Below are 19,251 nucleotides of genomic sequence, written 5' to 3' on the forward strand. Positions count from 1 at the left end.
GGTCTAGGCCCGAAACGTCAGCCTTCCTGCTCCTCTGATGCTGCTTGGCCTGCTGTGTTCATCCAGCTCTACACCTTGTTATCACAGATTCTCCAGCATCTGCAGTTCCTACTATCTCGTGTTCTGGGGATATGGGTTAAAAATCCTACTACAGCATCTGGTGAAATTTGAACAGAAATGTAAAATAGCCCTGACATCATTGTCGATTGTCACAAAAACCTACCTGGTTCACTAATGTCCTTTAGGGAGGGAAACTGCCATCCTTACCTGGTCTGTGACTACAGCAATGTGGTTGACGGCCCTCTGGGCAAAAAGGAATGGGCTATAAATGCTGGTCTATACAGCTATATGCCATGAATGTTTGTTTTAAATCCGTAAGATGCCATCATTCCTGAAGAAGATATCACAGAGGGGAATCAAATGAGGGCTTTTTTCACCGGAGTGTAGGAGGTTGAGGAATGACCTTTTGATGTAAACAATCATGAGGGTCATAGATAAGGTGAATGACAAGGGTCTTTTCCCTAGGGTGGTAAGCTCAAAACTAAGGGCGTATTTTCAAGGTGTCAGCAGAAAGGACATGAGGGCTATCTTTTTTACACAGAGAGTGGTTCGTATGTGGAATGATCTACCAAAGGAAGTAGTGAATGCAGGTACAGATACAGATACAACGTTTAAAAGACATTTGGATACGTACATGAATAGGAAAGGTTTGGAGAGATATGGTGTAGGAACAGGCAGGTGGACTAGTTTAGTTTGGGAACATGGCGTGGACTGGTTGCACCAAAGGGTCTCTTTTCTTGCTGTATGACTATATAACACGACCTTTTGTCTGCTGTAGGCCCTCTGTCAAGTAACAGCAAGTTTTGACTCCATATTTAGATAAGTAAACCCTTGAACCCTAATGCCCCAAACCATAACTGTCCCTGAGGACTAACTACCCTTGAACTGAGAGCCTCACTCAGCCATTTCAGAGGGCAGTTAAGAGTCAACTCCATCACTGTGGGTCTGGAGTCACATGTAGGTCAGACCAGGTAAAGGATGCAGATTTCCTTCCCTAAAGGACATATTTTTAAAATTCATTAACAGGATGAGGGCATGACTTATTGCCTAGAGTCAACCACATTGCTGTGGGTCTGGAGTCACATGTAGGCCAGACCAGGTAAGGATGACAGTTTCCTTCCCTAAAGGGCATTAGTGAACCAGATGGGTTTCTCCGACAATTGATTCAGAGTCATTGTTAGACTCTTCATTCCATATTTTTATTGGATTTGAGCTTAACCCTCTGCTGTGGCAGGATTTGAACCCAGGTCCCCAGAACATAACCTAGGTCTCTGAATGAAGAGTCCAGCGATAATACCTCTTGGCCATCACCAGGTGCAATGATAGCTTTAGATGAAGTAAGGCAGGAGCCAGGTTGTGTGGACTGTAGACACAGTACAGGCCTGTTGGGCTGAATGGCCTGCTTCTGTGCTGTTAAACTCTCCATAGTAAGCAACGTGGATACTGAGGCAAAACCGTCATCCAGAGCGGGACTGAGAAAGTACCCAACGGCAATGAGAATGGAAGGAAAGCTCAGGATTCGAAGAAGTCGGCGCCCATGGGCCAGCAGTATAGTGTGTCGGGCTGAATGTCCTTTGTCCATGATCCTTAACTCCCTGCCACTTACCGAGATGCTGGAGGGGAGAAGCGCGACCACCTCCGGGTGAAGATCTGCCATTTTGTGAGGTAAATTGTACACACTGACCATGTGCTTGCAAATCAATGGTTCGGGGTCTTTGTTATTTGGATTCTCAGATGTTGCAGGTTTGGGGGTTATACTGGTGTATCCATGGTTACTGTTTCTAACAACTCAGCTAGCCACATGGCTAGCTATCTCTGGGACCTGTAGGAGCTAGCTGTGAGGCGATTGTTTTGATGTTCAGTGGGAAAGTATACATCCCCCAGTATGGTCAGTGCTGCAGGGCTAGATACATCACAGGGTGGTCCTGAGCACAACGCCGTCTCACCTCATCTTGACCACCCTTGTTCTAAACGGCTGTGCGCTCGATTGGAGGTACACTCCCCTCCGAGGTGTGAGGTTCTGGGTACAAGCCCACACCAGTGCTGGGGCACATTGTCAGGGGGTGGGGAGTGTGCTGCTGAGATAATGATGGCAGTTGCCATCTTAACACCCGAACCCATCTGCCTCCTCGAGGGGCTATAAAGGTTTCCCCAATGGCATTTCTTCAAAGAAGTACCTGGCCCGATATTACCCCCTCAACCCCCAGCGCCAAAAAAAATCCAGTGGGCTGGCTGTGGGATCTTGCTGTGCGTTTGTGATTGCTGGTGAGTCCCAATGATGACCGCGTACCTTGGGAGCTCCCAATAACGGGAGTCGCGTATTTCTCCGATGATCGCGGAATGGGAAAACCAGCCAGGGTCCCCATCCCTGTCCCTGACCAACGAACCCTGAGGTACAGGGCGTGGATGGGTACATTGGGTTAGTTGTCACCGGGATAGCACGCCAAGCAGAATGGCTCCCAACCTGATATCCATTGACGTAATGAGAATGGCTCCTTGATGGTGTGGTTGGGGGTTGAACTTTTGACCATTGTGGGCCAATGAGGGGTGGAGGGAGGAGGAGAGGAGCTGGTAGGAAGCACTGGAGAAGGCAGAAGTTCAATCTTGCTCAAAGACCTTCCTGATTCCCTGCTCAACCCTCCACCTACAGATGAACTGGTTACAATCACACTGTGGTCTGTAGGAGCGAATTGCGTTTCTGAGGTTACGGTAGAAGTTACGCTGCATTCGTTGGTTGTAACAGTGTTTTGGAAAACGCAGGCCTTGTGGCAACGGTCAATGGGGAGCTGGAGGGACAGGCCTGAGCAGGGAAGGATCCCAATGCTGTGCTGTTCTCAAAGTCACTCTGTTGTCCTCCAGGTACTGGATAATACATTATCCCATCGTGTTCACTGTGGACAGCAAATTGGAGGATGTGATGTCTCAGTTCTGGGAGCTAGTCCGAAACGAAGGCGAGGAATCTCACTGTCAGCTCATCGACACATCTAACATGTGAGGCCAGTTTCTCTTTCACACTCAGGGATCCCCAACTCCCAACATCCTACTAGCCTTACTAGTGACAAGAGCCACTCCAGCGACTAGAATTACAGACGGACATTTCCCAGCTGGTACTGAGGGCGCACTGCTTTTTCAAAGCTCTGTTAGATTCTCAGGGAGATCTACGCGATCTCACTGATCTGTCTTCAAACAGCAGTGGTGGGTTCCTCACCAATATCAATCCCTCAGCCAATTACTCAACACAACAGTGATCATCATCATCCTGCTTCTGGGATGTACACCACCCCCCATCAAACTTTCCCAGGACAGGGACAGCACGGGGTTAGATACACAGTAAAGCTGTCTCTACGCTGTCCCCATTAAACACTCCCAGGGACAGGGACAGCACAGGGTTAGATACACAGTAAAGCTCCCTCTACACTGTGCCCCCATCAAACACTCCCAGGACAGGGACAGCACGGGGTTAGATACAGAGCAAAGCTCACTCTATACTGTCCCCCATCAAACACTCCCAGGGTAGGGACAGCACAGGGTTAGATACACAGTAAAGCTCCCTCTACACTGTGCCCCCATCAAACACTCCCAGGACAGGGACAGCACGGGGTTAGATACAGAGTAAAGCTCCCTCTACAGTGTCCCCCATTAATCACTTCCAGGACAGGGACAGCACGGGGTTAGATACAGAGGAAAGCTCCCTCTACACTGTCGCTGGGCCTGGGCTGTAGTTGGACACATTGCTCCTGAAAGCAGGTTGGAACCAGCCACAGGGGCTGCTGAATGCTCAGGGTAGCTGTCTAAACGGATTACCTTACTTCTCTGGTGCTTTGTCTCAGTAAATTGGTGATATTTCAAGTTCTTTAACCCTCCCCCTTCACACCTCCATGTACTCCTCTTGCTAACTTATGTCCCTCTCCCACTGCAAATGGCTCCCCACAGTCTCCAAAAGGAGTCCCGTGCCCAATTGCCATTCTTGACAGAAATGATGAATCCTCTAGTCACAGCAGCATGTGTGGAACTGCTTTTAAAAACAAAGCCCACTCCACATTTTCCTGCAAAAAAAAATCTGCTGTTGCTGCAACCCCTTAAAAGTGTCAATCAACCAGTCCTTTAAACTTTTAACGGCGGAAACTGTAAACACTTGACACCTCTTCTTCACATTACGCAAATATATATTGAGACATAGACAAAAGTGATCACATAAACGTGGCATTGTAAATCAGTCAACCTTCTCCATCTCTGTGTCAATAAATCTGCTCACGGCTTCGATATATGGGAGTTTGGGCTCTCGGCCTAATGTGCAAGGTGACCCCAGAGGTTGATGAGCCTGAGATAAGTGTGTGAAAGCAGTTGTGCTAAGGTTAGGATGGAAACAAAATTTGCTGGAAATACTCAGCTGGTCAAGCAGCATTAGAGGAAGGAAAAAGACCTAACTAGCATTTAAGCCCTGCTAGCACAGCTCAAAATGTCTGGCAGACATTTCTAAATGTTTCCAGCATTTTCCATCGTTATTTCAGATTTTCAGCATGCACAGTATTGTGTTTCTTAAGCAGCAATTGGTTGTGATCTGGAAGGAGCCTGAGAGGGCGAAGGAAGCAGATTCCTTAGCCATTTTTATGAAAATAAACTTGGAACGGAAATAGCAGGGGATTGGGGGCTGTTGATCTTCCAGAGTTCTGGCACAGATATGATGAGCAGAATGGTTGCCTCTTGTGGCTGTATCACTCCCTAGTTTTAGACAAAGTCCACTTTTGCTTGTCATTTGTATAAATGATTTGGATGAGAATATAGAAGGCATGGTTAGCAAGTTTGCGGATCACACTAAAATTGGGGGCATAGTGGATGGCGAAGGAGGCTAAGTGAGATTACAAAGAGATCTTGATCAGCTAGGTCAATGGGCTGAGGAATGGCAGATGGAGTTTAATTTGGATAAATGCGAGGTATTGCATTTTGGTAAAATAAACAAAGGCAGGACTTATACAATTAAAAGTAGGGCCTTGGATAGTGTTGTAGAACAGAGAGACCTAAGGGGTCGGATGCATAATTCTTTGAAATTTTCATCACAGGTAGACAGGGTGGTAAAGAAGGTGTTTAGCACGCTTGTCTTGATTGCTCAGACCTTTGAGTATAGGAGTTGGGACATTATGTTGAAGTTATACAGGCCGTTGGTGAGGCCTCTTCTGGAGTAATGTATGCAGTTCTGGTTGCCCTGTTATAGGAAGAATATTGTTAAGCTGGAGAGGGTTCAGAAGAAATTTCCCAGGATGTTGTCGGGAATGGAAGGTTTGAGTTATAAGGAGAGGCTGGATAGGCTGGGGCGTTTTTCACTGGAGTGTAGGAAGCTGAGGGGTGACCTTACAGAGGTTTATAAAATCATGAGGGGTATAGATAAGGTGAATGGCAGGTGTCTTTTCCCCAGGGTGGGGGACTTCAAGACAAGGGGCATATTTTTAAGGTGAGAGGAGAAAGATGTAAAAAAGACATGAGGGGCAATTTTTTTACACAGGGAGTGGTTCATGTGTGGAATGAACTTCCAGAGGAAGCGGTGGATGCAGGTACAGTTACAACGTTTAAAAGACATTTGGATAAGTACATGAATAGGAAAGGTTTGGAGGAATATGGACCAGCAGCAGGCAGGTGGCATTAGTTTAGTTTAGGATATGGTCAGCATGGACTGGATGGTCTGAAGGGTCTGTTTTTGTGCTGCGTGTCTCTAAGTGAGCACCAACCACTGTTGAGGAGCCCACTTAGTCTCAGTCAGAGTCTGTGCTGTGTCACCTTTGGGTACATAGTTAGAGGCATGCCGTGTATGACTGAGCTGTAAGTCTTCTCTTCTACACACACACAGACACATGCATGAATGGACATGGAAGTACACGCAACATGCCACCCCCAGCAACAACAAGAAGCGGAAAGTCTCCCTGCTTTTCGATCACCTGGAGCCGACGGAATTGGCGGAACACCTCAGCTACCTGGAGTTTAAATCCTTCTGCCAGCTAACGGTGAGCAGACTAGTGTGAGGATTGATAAAGGCCGAGATTCGATATTTATTGGGCGCCAGTGGTTTGGGTGTCCCCCTTACCATTTCTAAATCCTCTGGGGAGATTTTACCAGTGAGTCCGCAATCACTGCGAACATTAGAGGGATCTGGCTCAGGTTGCACTGGATTTATTCACCAACGTCTGGGGGGACGCTCAAGCCTTAAGACCCAAGGCCAACTTCAGGTCATCTGTTCCAATGGCCCTACTGAGGGAGCGCTGTACTAGAAGTGGTCCACCTTTCGAGTGAGACCGCCATTGCATGTGGGGGAGGGTAAAAGACCCCATGGCCTGCTTTTCAAGCGATTTACCCCTCTGACGTCCTCCGTCCCTCACCGAGCCTCATGGGAAAAGCAGACGCCATCAGCTGTCATCCTGAGATCCTGTTCTGTGCCAAATTGAGTGGGTCGCAGCTTCCCCCAACCAGGCAACAGTGACGAGGTCCCAGAAGGCGCTCTCATTGGTGGAAAGCGCTAAATAAACACATTTTCTCCCCTGCCTTTCAGTACCTGGACTACAGGAGTTACGTTGTGAGCGGGTGTGTGAGGGAGAACCCAGCACTGGAACACTCGGTGTCCTTGGTCAATGGGATCTCCCAGTGGGTGCAGCTGATGATTCTCAACAGGCCCACGGCAGCTCAGAGAGCCGAAGTCTTCACAAAGTTCATACATGTTGCCCAGGTAAGGATTCGGGCCTAAGAAGTGGTTGCTAGGCAGCGTTGCGAAGCCCGCTGGAGCAGGGCTCATTCTCCCTGATGATCCCACCTTCGACAATAATTGTTCTTTTTTAACTCCCTGTGCTAATTCGAATCAATTAATATCTCACAGCTCATCACACACAACGAACTGTCTGGGGCACTGCCTCTCCTTTAGTTTTGTCTTGGGATCTGACAAATTATTTGGAACTCCAAGATGGAGCAAACTAATCTCCTGGACTGCTTTCAATAGCCTGAGCAAAATAGGACAGGGATTTTCTGGGGTATTTTCTTTCCCATATTGGCGCTAGGTTTTTCTTGTTTTATTGGTCTCCTTCCCATTCTGCTGAACCCTGTCTATGGTTACCGAGTCATAGAGCCGTACAGCATGGAAACAGGCCCTTCGGTCCAACCAGTCCATGCCAACCACAATCCCAAACTAAACTAGTCCCATCTGCCTGGCCCTGGCCCATATCCCTCCAAACCTTTCCCATTCATGTATCTATCCAAATAGCTTTTAAACGTAACTGCATCCTCCCATTTCGTCTGGAAGTTCATTCCACACATGAACCACTCCCTGTGTAAAAAAATTGCCCGTTGTGTCTTTTTTAAATCTTTCTCCCCTCACCTTAAAAATATGCCCTCGTAGCCTTGAAATTCCCTACCCTAGGGAAAAGATACTTACCACTAACCCTATCCACGCCCCTCACAATTTTTTATAAACCTCTATAAGGTCATCCCTCAGCCTCCTACACTCCAGCAAAGAAAGTCCCAGCCTATCCAGCCTCTCCCTATAACTCAAACCGTCCATCCTGGTAAATCTCTTCTGAACCTTCTCCAATTTAGTAATTTCCTTCCTACAGCAGGGAAACCAGGTTTTGTTTATGCTCCTCCCCACTACCTTCTCCCCCTCCCCTCCCTCCACCCCATAACTATACCTTATCATATCAACCAATTGTTCTAGTGTCCTCCTCACCAGTTTATCTAACTCCCCTTCCTCGTCCTCTTTAAAATGTCATCATAATTGAAAATTAGCCACTCCAAGTGCTCAGTCCCAACCACTCTCTGGGTGAAGAGTTTCTCTTGAATTCCCAACTGGATTTACCAGCGTCCATCTAATATTGACAGCCCCTCATTCTAATTGGTTGTACAAGTCTATTTTGTACTCTCTTGTGGGATGTGTGCATCGTTGGCAAGGCCAACATTTATCAACCATCTCTCATTGGCTCCTTGGGCCATTTCTGAAGGCAGTTAAGAGTCAGCTACATCACAGTGGGGTCTGGAGTCATATATAGGCCAGACTGGATAAGGATGGCAGATTTCCTTCCCTGAAAGGTGGAATGAATGGGTTCTTACAGCAATCAATGGCCACCTTTTGACTCCAACCATGTTCAATTCCAGTTTTTAATTGGATTGAGGAAAATTTTCACTTTTGCCAGCAGCCATGGTGGAACTTGAACACCAAAATGGAAAATAGGAGCCCATTCGGCCCTTCAACACTGCTCCCCCATTCAATATGATCATGGCTGATCAGCCAACTGAGTCCTCTGTTCCTGCTTTCTCCCTTTGGCCCTAAGAAATCAATCAAATTCCTTCTTGAAAACATTCAATATTTTGGCCTTAACTGCTTTCTGTGGCAGAGAATTCCACAGGCTCCCCCCACTCTCTGGGAGAAGACATTTCTCCTCATCTCAGCCCTAAAAGTCATTCAGTCCCCGTGTCCTTAAGCAGTGTGGTTGACTCTTAACTGCCCTCTGGGCAATTAGAGATGTCTAGACAGTAACGCCCTCATCTCGTGAATGAATAAAGGAAAAAAAGCTGCAACCCCCTGGTTCTGGACTTCCTGGTCATCAGGAACATCCTTCCTGGTCGAGTGCAGTTGAAGTTTAGAATGTTAGAATCCTATGTGTCCCTACGACATTAGCCTGAGCCTCTGGATCATCACTTTGCTACTACTCCCTCACTGTGGAAACATTTCCTCTACATTTACCCAATTAAATCCTTTCTGAATCTTAAAAGACCTAGACTCATACAGTCATAGAGTCACAAAGCACAGATGCCGACCAGGTATCCTAACTTAATCCAGTTCCATTTGCCAGCATTTGGCCCAGATCCTGCTAAACCCTTCCTAATTCATATCCCCATCCAGATGCCTTTTAAATGTTGTAATTGTACCAGCCTCCACCACTTCCTCTGGCGGCTCATTCCATACACGCACCACCCTCTGTGTGAAAAAGTTGCCCCTTAGGCCCCATTCCCCTCTCATCTTAAACCTATGACCTCTAGTTCTGGACCCATCTACCCTGGGAAAAAGACCTCGGCTATTCACCCTATCCATGCCCCTCATGATTTTATAAACCTCTATAAAGTCGCCCCTCAGCCTCCGATGTTCCAGGGAAAATAGCCCCAGTCAATTCAGCCTCTCGCTATAGCTCAAACCCTCCAACCCCAGAAACCCTTTCAAGTTTCACAACATCCTTCCTACAGCAGAGAGACCAGAACTGCACGCAGTATTTCCTTGAAGCCATCTTTAAGCTTTGACGTTGAAAGATCCCTAGTCTGTTTCGTCCTTACTGATTTTGTAATCTCGGTAATCTGGCATCGTCCTCGTGAAATGTTTTTGTGCCTTCACCTGCATTTTGCAGAAATGTGCTCAGTTCTCCAATTGTGTTCTACACAGAGTCCAAGATAAGCTCCCCACTTTACAGTTGTACCAAACAGGAAATGAACTCCTGTGCCCTACTGCTCCCCTTTGTGACATTATTCATCTCTATTGTCATTCCCAGTGAACTGTGCCTCTGTACCCCTCAGCTGCTTTACCTTTGTACCATAATTGGCGTGCATGTTTATTAACATTCACTGATTCATGGCCATTTTTCTGTCTCAGCCATCCTTCCCTGGCCTGGCCTGCATGTGACTCCAGACCCACAGAAATAACTTTGTTTTTAATTCATTCATGGGATGAGGGCATCACTGGATAGGCAGCATTTATTGACCATCCCTAAATGCCCAGAGGGCAGTTAAGATGCCCATCGTTGTGGGTCTGGAGTCACATGTGGGCCAGACCAGGTGAGGATGACAGTTTCCTTCCCTAAAGGACATTAGTGAACCAGATGGGTTTTTCCCAACAATTGGCAATGGGTTCCTGGTCATCATTTGATTCTTCATTCTAGTTTATCTTTTTAAATTGGATTCAAATCCACCATTCCTGCCCAGGCAGGATTTGAACCCAGGTTCCCAGAACATTAGAGATAGTAGGAATTGCAGATGCTGGAGAATCCGAGACAACAAGGTGCAGAGCTGGATGAACACAGCAGGCCAAGCAGCATCATAGGAGCAGAAAGGCTGACGTTTCGGACCTAGACCCTTCATCAGAAATCATTATCTGGGTCTCTGGATTAACAGTCCATCAATAATACCAGTAGGCCATCACCTCCCCCTGTGCTCACTGAAAAAGCCACTAATGCATTCAAGAGATTAGGGATGGGCATCCCATGAACACATCTTAAAAAAAAAACCCAAATAGACAAAATGATGTGTTTCAATTCAATCCCTGGAATTCTCTGTGATTTAGTGGAATGCGCTTGTGTTGTCAGACAGAGGCCTGGGCTAATAGGCCCTGGGAACATCAGTTTGAATCTCACTGCAGTGGCTGGTGAAATCTAAATTCTGGATAAGAAAATATAATCTGACAGTAACCAGGAAACCATTGTCAAATTGTCATAAAAATCCATCCAGTTCCCTAATGCTCTTTAGGGAAGGAAATCTGCCATCCTTATCCGGTCTGACCTACATGTGACACAAGACCCACAATAGAGTGGTTTACTCTGAACTGCCCCCCAAAATGGTCGAATAAGACACTCAATTCAAGGAGAGTTGGACAGTGGCAAGGAATGACGGTCTCTACAATGGCAACCAGACAGTTAAGAAAAGCCAGCAAAGTTGGTAACTAAAACATACCAATTTGGCCTCGCCTTGTATACTCCAAAATGGAGGACCAGTTTCCAATTATTACTTTATTTTGCTGTTTTTTTTAAAAATCCCCTCTCTTAGTGTCTACGCTCAAAGACGGAATAAAGAAAGGCAAAACGTGAAGGTGCAAGGGGGCTCTTTCAAACACAGGTCTCCTGTTTGGGTTTTCTGATGTTCCTTACCACATTCTCCTCCCTCACAGAAACTGCGGTTACTCCAGAACTTTAACACGCTCATGGCGGTGATCGGGGGTCTCTGTCACAGTGCCATTTCCCGGCTCAAAGAAACCAGTTCCTACCTCTCTCAGGATGTCACCAAGGTGTGTCTCCTTCGCTCGTGGCTCTCTCTCCCAGTTGGGCCTTTGTTTTTGCCTCTCTCTGACTTGGAGTTGCTAGTGGATCTCCAAGGGCTGAGGCAGCAGGAGATTTGGGAAACAGAAACAGAAAATGGAAAAAAAGCGGCAGCCAAGAGCAGGGAGAGACAGGGTAGATAAACCGTTTCCACGGGTTGGGGATTCTAGAACCAGGGCCAGAGCCTGAGAATCAGGGCCAGGCCATTCAGGAGAGATGTTAGAAAGCACTTTTACACACAGAGGGTGGTGGATGTTTGGAACTCTCTTCAATAAATGGCAGTGAATGCTGAATCAGTTGCTAATTTTAAATCTAAGATGGATAACTTGTTGTCAAGGGATATGGGTGAAAGGCAGGTATATGGAGTTAGGCCACAGATCAGCCATGTTATCATTGAATGGTGGTACAGATTTGAATGGCTGATTGGCCTACTCCTGTTCCTATGTCCTGTGTAGAATCTCTGCAAGGAGAAAGGGACTCCACAGTCATTAGACCTGGGAGCAGAAACAGGCCAGTTAGCCCACTGGACCTGCTCTGCCATTCAGTGAGAGATTGTGGCTGATTTAATGTCATCCTTTCAATTGCGGCCTGAAATGTTGGGCTGGATCATCGTGGACCAGAATGGATTCTGGGATTCCTGATTGCATTCCCAGTGCTCTTCCCAAATTCTGCTGGCTTGGGAGCAGCAATCCCCTTACCCTTCACTCCTGGCCTCTGAGAGTTGGCTATCCTCTAGCTCTCCACAACGTTTGTGGAGTCCATTGAGCTTAGCAAAGTCTTTGTGGTTTCCTGTCCCTTAGAGGAATCATGAACTGTAATCTGAATGAGGGAAACACTCAAAAGATGACTTGAAAAGGTCTTATCCCATGCCCTACATGTCATCCCATGCCCACCCACCAGCCATCAATAGTCCCTCATTCCCTTTTGACAACTTATGGCACATCCATGCTGATTCTCCAGTATATACCCTGTGTAGAACTAATGAACCCGAGAGTGACAGTGGTATGTGTGAAAATTATTTAAAAAGAAAGCCATTCATAACTTTCTGTAAGAATAAACTGAGACCACAGCTAACAAATGGAACTGTCAATTAACTAGATCTCTAAAGTATCAGTATCTGAAACTATAAGCACTTGACACCTTTGTGTCTTAGGTAAATAAACATGCGATCATTGACAAAAAAAAAATTCATAAAGCCATCAATCAAGCAACGTGTTCCCTTCAATGCATTGTTTTCAATAATTTAAGAGCTTTATGGAAGTCTGGATTTTCATTATGTACACACACCCTCACTAATTTCATATACAGTCACCTATACAGGGCAGAGGTTCACTCATTACCTTAGACACTTACTATACTGAGTATCTTTGCCTTCAGGGAAGAGAGTTGAAATGCTTTATTGGCAGCAGTGGCATTGGACAGCATGGTGGCTCAGTGGTTATCACTACTTCCTCACAGCACCAGGGACTTGCGTTCGATTCCACTCTCGGGCAACTGTCTGTGTGGAGTTTGCACGTTCTCCCTGTGTCTGCGTGGGTTTCCTCCGGGTGCTCCGGTTTCCTCCCACAGTCCAAGGATGTGCAGGTTAGGGTGGGTTGGTCATGCTAAATTGCCTGTAGTGTTCAGGGATGTACAGGGTAGATGGGTTAGCCGTGGGGAATGCAGGGTTGCTGGGATAGGGTGGATCTGGATGGGATGCTATTTGGAGAGTTGATGGGCCAAGTGGCCTGCTCCCACACTTTAGATTGTGAGTAGAGGATTTCTGTCAACGGCTCCTAACTCTGCCATAATTGGTCATTTCCCCTGATAACGTCCTTCCCTCTCTTCGACGCAGACATTGAACGAAATGACGGAGCTTCTGTCCTCCTGCAGCAACTATAGCAACTATCGCCGGGTCTTCAGTGAATGTACTGGGTTTAAAATCCCCATCCTCGGGGTCCACCTGAAGGACCTGGTCTTCTTGAATGAGGCTCTGCCGGACTACATCGAGGATAAGAAGATTAATCTGAACAAGCTTCAGCAGCTGTATAGTCGCATTGTGGAGCTGATCCAGATCCAAGGGAGCACACCACCATTCGAAGCCAACAAAGACCTTGTCCATCTGCTGACGGTGAGTCTGCTGTGTTAGCCTTGGATGGGATTGGCAAAGGACAAAGGCCAACCCCAACTAACCCTTAGCAGGATCAATCTCCAAAGGTTTCCGTGATTTGTATCATTAATACCAACTTCTTTCTCCAACTGTTTGGACAGCAGTGCAAATATCTCCTGAAGTACCTTCATGGGGAGATGATGGCTAAGAGATATCGCTAGACTATTACTGTAGAGGTTCAGGTAATGTTCTGGGGTCTTTGGTTTAAACCCTACCATGGTGGAATTTGAATTCAATTTTGAAGTCAAATCTGCAGTTAAGATTAGCTGGTTAGCACTGCTGCCTCACAGAGCCAAAAAGTCACACGACACCAGGTTATAGTCGAACAGGTGTATTTGAAAACGCAAGCTTTCGTAGCTCAGCTCCTTCTTCAGCTGTAGTGTGTGTGAGAGAAGGTATAAGACACTGAATTTACAAGCAGAAATGACCCTAAAACTTGTCGCCTCATGTCGAATCTTTAATCAGTTAGGAAGGAGACTGTTGATTAAAATGCAAAATCCAGATTCCTTTCAAGTCATTGTCCCAGGATAATTAAAAGTTCTTTCAAAGTGTACAAGAGGTGAGAATGCAGTTTAGGTGTGAGGTCTTGCTTAGAATTTGTGTGTTTTAACTGGGGCTAGGTTTTATTTTTTGAGCAAAACAGAATGTGTCTGCAACAGCACAAACATCTTGGATGAAATAATTCACATGTGGGTGTCTGTGTGTGTGTGTGTGTGTGTGAGTGAGAGAGATGGAGAGAGAGAGTGAGGGTCTATGTAAGTGTGTGTGTGTGTGAGTGTGTGTGTGTGTGAGAGAGAGATGGAGAGAGAGAGTGAGGGTCTATGTAAGTGTGTGTGTGTGTGTGTGTGAGAGAGAGAGAGAGAGATGGAGAGAGAGAGTGAGGGTCTATGTAAGTGTGTGTGTGTGTGTGTGTGTGTGTGAGAGAGAGAGACTGTGTTTGATTTTGTGTGTGTGTCTGTGAATGCGTATATGCGTGTGTGTGTGTGTGAGAGAGAGAGATGGAGAGAGAGAGTGAGGGTCTATGTAAGTGTGTGTGAGTGTGAGAGAGATGGAGAGAGAGAGTGAGGGTCTATGTAAGTGTGTGTGTGTGTGTGAGAGAGAGAGAGATGGAGAGAGAGAGTGAGGGTCTATGTAAGTGTGTGTGTGTGTGTGTGTGTGTGTGTGTGTGTGTGGTGTGTGGTGTGTGTGTGTGTGAGAGAGTGAGAGATGGAGAGAGAGAGTGAGGGTCTATGTAAGTGTGTGTGTGTGCGCTTGTATGAGAGTATGTGGGTGTGTGGGTGTCTCTGTGTGTGTGGGGGGGGTTGGAGTTTATAGTGTGGGAGGGTGTCACAAGTAGTGTGTCATGAACCTATGATCATGATTGAGACCATCCTTATGGGTGTGGAACTTAGCTATCAGCCTGTGCTCAGTGATTTTGTGTTGTTGTCTATCTTGAACTTCACCTTAAAGGATGTTTACCGAAGATCCGAGGCCAAGTATCCTTGTGTTCCTGGGAGGGAACTTTTCTGTCCGGTGATTTTTGCGCAGTGTCCTTTCACCCGTTGTCATAGTGTCTGCATGGTTTCACCAATGTACCATGCCTTGGGACATCCTTGCCTGCAGCATATGAGATAGACAAAGTTGGCGAGTCACATGAGTAACTGCTGTACATGTGGTGGATAGAATTCCCACGTGTGATGGTAGTGTACATGTCGAAGATCTGACATGTCTTGCAGAGATTACCGTGACAGGGTTGTCTCGTGTTGTGGTCACTGTTGTCCTGAAGGCTGGGTAGTTTGCTGCGAACAACGGTCTGTTTAAGGTTTGGCGGTTGAGAAATGGGGGTGTGGGGAAGATCGTGGTGAGGTGCTCATTGTTGTTGATAATGTGTTGAGGGCTGTGAAGAACGAGGTGTAGTTTCTCCACTTCGGGGAAGTAATGGATGACGAAGGATACTCTATGGGTCATAGCCTGTGTCTGTCTTCTGAGGAGGTCATTACAGTTTTTCGCTCTGGCATGACGGAACTGGCGATTGATGAGTTGAGTATCGTATCCTGTCCTTATGAGGGTGTCCTTCAAAACCTTCAGGTATCTGTCGCATTTCCCTTCATTTGCGCAGATCCTGTGTATGCATAGGGTTTGTCTGTAGGGGATGGCTGTTTTAATGTTTCAGGTGGAAGCTAGAGAAGTGCAGCATCATGAGTTATCCATAGGCTTCCAGTAGAGTGAGGTATTGAGGTGTCTGTCCCTGATGGAGATACATGTGTCCAGGAATGAGACTGATTCTGAAGAGTAATCCATGGTAAGTCTGATGGTGGGATGAAACTTGTTGATATCATTATGTAGTTGTTTCAGTGATTCCTCGGCATGAGTCCAAAGGAAGAAAATGTCATCAATTTGTATAACATTTGTCGGAGGTCCTGTGCAGCAAAGAAGTCTTGTTTGAACTTGTGCATGAAAATGTTGGCATTCTGGGGAGTAAACCTGGTCCCCATGGCTGTTCCATGTGTCTGGATGAAGAACTGGTTGTCAAAGGTTAAGATGTTGTGGTCGAGGATAAGGCGAATGAGTTGCAGGATGGCGCCTGGGAATTGGCAGTTGGTGGTATTGATTCTGAGGCTGTTTCAGTGATACCATCATCGTGGGGGATGCTGGTGTAGAGTGCTAAAACGTCCATTGTGACGAGGATTGTTCCTGGTTCAACTGGTCCGTGGGTGCTGAGTTTCTGTAAGAAATCTGTAGTGTCGTGGCAGAAGCTGGGGTTTCCCTGTTCAGTCGGTTTCAGGATGTCCCCAACATAGCCAGAGAGGTTCTCACACAGGGTCCCATTGCCTGATTAGATGGGACATCCAGGTGTGTTGTGTTTGTGTACCTTCAGAAGGCAGTAGAAGCCCCGCACGCAGGATGAGAGTGTGTAGGGTACTTTGAAGGACTGGATCAAAAGTTTTGATCAGTCTGTTGAGTTTGTGGGTGTGTTTTCTAGTTGGATCCAAGGCGGACTTCGGGATACACGACAACGCACAGTGGATGAGCAGAGGCTGATAGCCAGGTTCAGTACCCATGACGGCCTCAACAGGGATCTTGGGTTCGTGTCGCACTACAGGTGACCCCACCGCACTGTACACTCCCTCTCTCTCTCACACACACACACACACACACACACACACACTCCCTCAGACACACACACTCACATACACACATTCACTCACATACACACACACTCACACACAGACACTCACACACAGACACATACATACACACACACACACTCCCTCACATACACAACACACACACACACACAGACAGACACATACATACACACACACACTCCCTCACACACACACACTCACATACACACACACACTCACATACACACACACACTGTCGCACACTTACACAGCCCCTCTCTCACACACATACTCACACTCCTGCAGACTCACACTGTCTCAAAACATGCACACGCACACACACACACACACACACAGACGCACACACACACATACATATACACACACCCGCGTGCACACACACATACACACACACACACAAACACACACACACACTCACACACACACACACACAGACACACATATACACACACACACTCACACACACACTCCTGCAGACTCATACTCTCTCAAAAATACACACACACACACACACGCACCCACACACACATACACACACACCCACACACACACATACACACTCCAGCACGAGACACAGAAAGCTAGCACACAGGGATAGAAGGGAATCAGGAAGGGTAATGGAATTTTGGCCCTTATTTCAAGGCGGTTGGATTATAAGAGTAGGGAAGGCTTACTGCAGCTGTACAAGGTGCTGGTGAGACCACATCTGGAGTACTGTAAGCAGTTATGCTCCCCTTATCTAAGGAAAGATATTTCATTGGAGGCAGGTCAGAGATGGTTCACTAGGATGATCCCCGGTGTGGGAGGGACTGTCTTATGAGCAAAGGTTAAACAGGTTGGGGCTCTACTCCCTGGAGTTTAGAAGAATGAGAGGTGATCTCATTGAAACATATTGGATCCTTAAGGGGCTTGACAGGGTCAATGCTGAGAAGATGTTTCCCCTCCTGGGAGAGTCACAGACCAGAGTATAGTCTTGGAATAAAGGAGCACTAACTTAAGACTGAGATGAGGACGAATTTCTTCTCTCAGGGGGTTGTGAGTCTTTGGAACTCCCTATCACAGAGAGCTTTTGCATGAGTCTGAGATAGATTGATACTGCATTAGTCAGGAATCAAGGGTTACAGGGAAAAGGCAGGAAAGTGGATTTGAGAAATGTCAGATCAGCCGTGATCCAACTGAATAGCTCAAGGGGCTGAATGGCCTACACCTGTTACTATTTGGTATTGCTTTTATACACAAAAAATCCTAGGTCATTGCTCTCTTATTTCAAGCCCAGGGGCTTTTGACTTTTATCTGAAGACTTCTGTAACCATCTTCCTGTGTCCCCATGGCTGGACTGTTAATGCCTACCTTTCTGACCCAGGGGATTAGCCTTAGTATGATGAAACACTCATTTTCATCATCTTGCTCAGCTCTCTATGTTTTTCTTCGAGATGAGTCATTGGCAAACAAATTTGTGGAAGTGTCAGTGAGGCAAGCCTAACTGGTCCATCACACGCAATGCCTGAAGCATCAGCATCCTGGGGTTAACATTGACCAGAAACTGATAGGCTCACCTCATAAACACAGTGGCTACAAGAGCAGGTCAGAGGCTGGGAATCCTGCAGCGAGTAACTCCCCTCCTGACTCCCCAAAGCCTGTCCCACCATCTACAAGGCACAAGTCAGGAGTGTGATGGAATACTCCCCACTTGCCCTGGATGGGGGCAGCCCCAACAACACTCAAGAAGCTCGACACCATCCAGGACAAAGCAGCCCCTGCTTGATTGGCACCACATCCACAAACATTCACTCCCTCCACCACCGACGCTCAGTAGCAGCAGTGTGTACCATCTACAAGATGCCCTGCAGAAATTCACCAAAGATCCTCAGACAGCGCCTTCCAAACCCACGATCACTTCCATCTAGAATGACAAGGGCAGCAGATACATGGGAACACCACCCCCTGCAAGTTCCCCTCCAAGCCAATCACCATCCTGACTTGGAAATATATCGCCGTTCCTTCAGTGTCACTGGGTCAGAATCCTGGAATGCCCTCCCTAAGGGCATTGTGGGTCAACCCACAGCAGGTGGACTGCAGCGGTTCAAGAAGGCAGCTCACCCCCACCTTCTCGAGGGGGGCAACTAGGGATGGGCAATGAAGATACACACATCCTTCAATCATAAGATCATAAGATGTAGGAGCAGATGTAGGCAATTCAGCCCATCGAGTCCATGCATGAAGAAGTAAAACATGTCCAATTCGATACTTCTTACTGCCCCTCAACTCTCCAAGGAGGTCTGCAGGAGCGTTACAAAAGAAATATGGTCTCAGCCACGTCAGCGAAAATGAGGCCAACAGTTTGTTCAACACCCAGTTTTTAAGGAGTGTTGTATAGGAGGAAAGTGTAAAGAAGGAATCCGAAAGCCTGGTCCCAGGCTTAACCACTGTTGGTGAGGGGGCTAAAACTGCGGATCATGGAAAAGCTAGAATGGAAGGGGTATGGGTATTGCCAGAGATAGTGGAGAGGGAAATTAGGGATAACAAGGGAGCCAGAGTTGTGGAAGTATTTGAATACCATGAGAATTTCAAAATCCATTGAGTGGCACAGTACCTTGGTGGTTAGCTCTGCTGCCTTGCAGCACCAGGGAGCTGGGTTCCATTCCTGAGTTCCATTGGACATATATCTGCATGGAGTTTGCACACTCACCTTGTGTCTGCGTGGGTTTCCTCCCACAGTCCAAAGCTGGGCAAGTTAGGTCGATTGGCCGTGCTAAATAGTTCATATTGTTCAGGGATGTGTAGGCTTGCTGGATTAGCTGTGGAAAATAGTGTGGGTCTGGGTTGGATGCTGTTTGGAGGGTCAGGATGGGTTGAATGGCCAGCT

The 19,251-nt window shown here is 46.9% G+C and overlaps 1 protein-coding gene across 1 annotated transcript in view; it reads left to right on the forward strand.

The window, feature by feature from the left end:
- The window catches only part of LOC109938265 (RAS guanyl-releasing protein 1-like), a gene marked incomplete at its 5' end in the record, with an annotated part of 46,774 nt that overhangs the window by 23,613 nt on the left and 3,910 nt on the right, over positions 1 to 19,251 (forward strand). The window contains 6 exons of the mRNA XM_048618230.1: positions 1,663 to 1,725; positions 2,920 to 3,051; positions 5,903 to 6,056; positions 6,599 to 6,772; positions 10,961 to 11,077; positions 12,943 to 13,218. Of these exons, the coding sequence (XP_048474187.1) occupies positions 1,663 to 1,725; positions 2,920 to 3,051; positions 5,903 to 6,056; positions 6,599 to 6,772; positions 10,961 to 11,077; positions 12,943 to 13,218 (916 nt within the window). The remainder of the gene's footprint in view (positions 1 to 1,662; positions 1,726 to 2,919; positions 3,052 to 5,902; positions 6,057 to 6,598; positions 6,773 to 10,960; positions 11,078 to 12,942; positions 13,219 to 19,251) is intronic.

Source organism: Rhincodon typus, chromosome 39 (genome assembly GCF_021869965.1).
Source record: "Rhincodon typus isolate 14 chromosome 39, sRhiTyp1.1, whole genome shotgun sequence".
NCBI lineage: Eukaryota > Metazoa > Chordata > Chondrichthyes > Orectolobiformes > Rhincodontidae > Rhincodon > Rhincodon typus.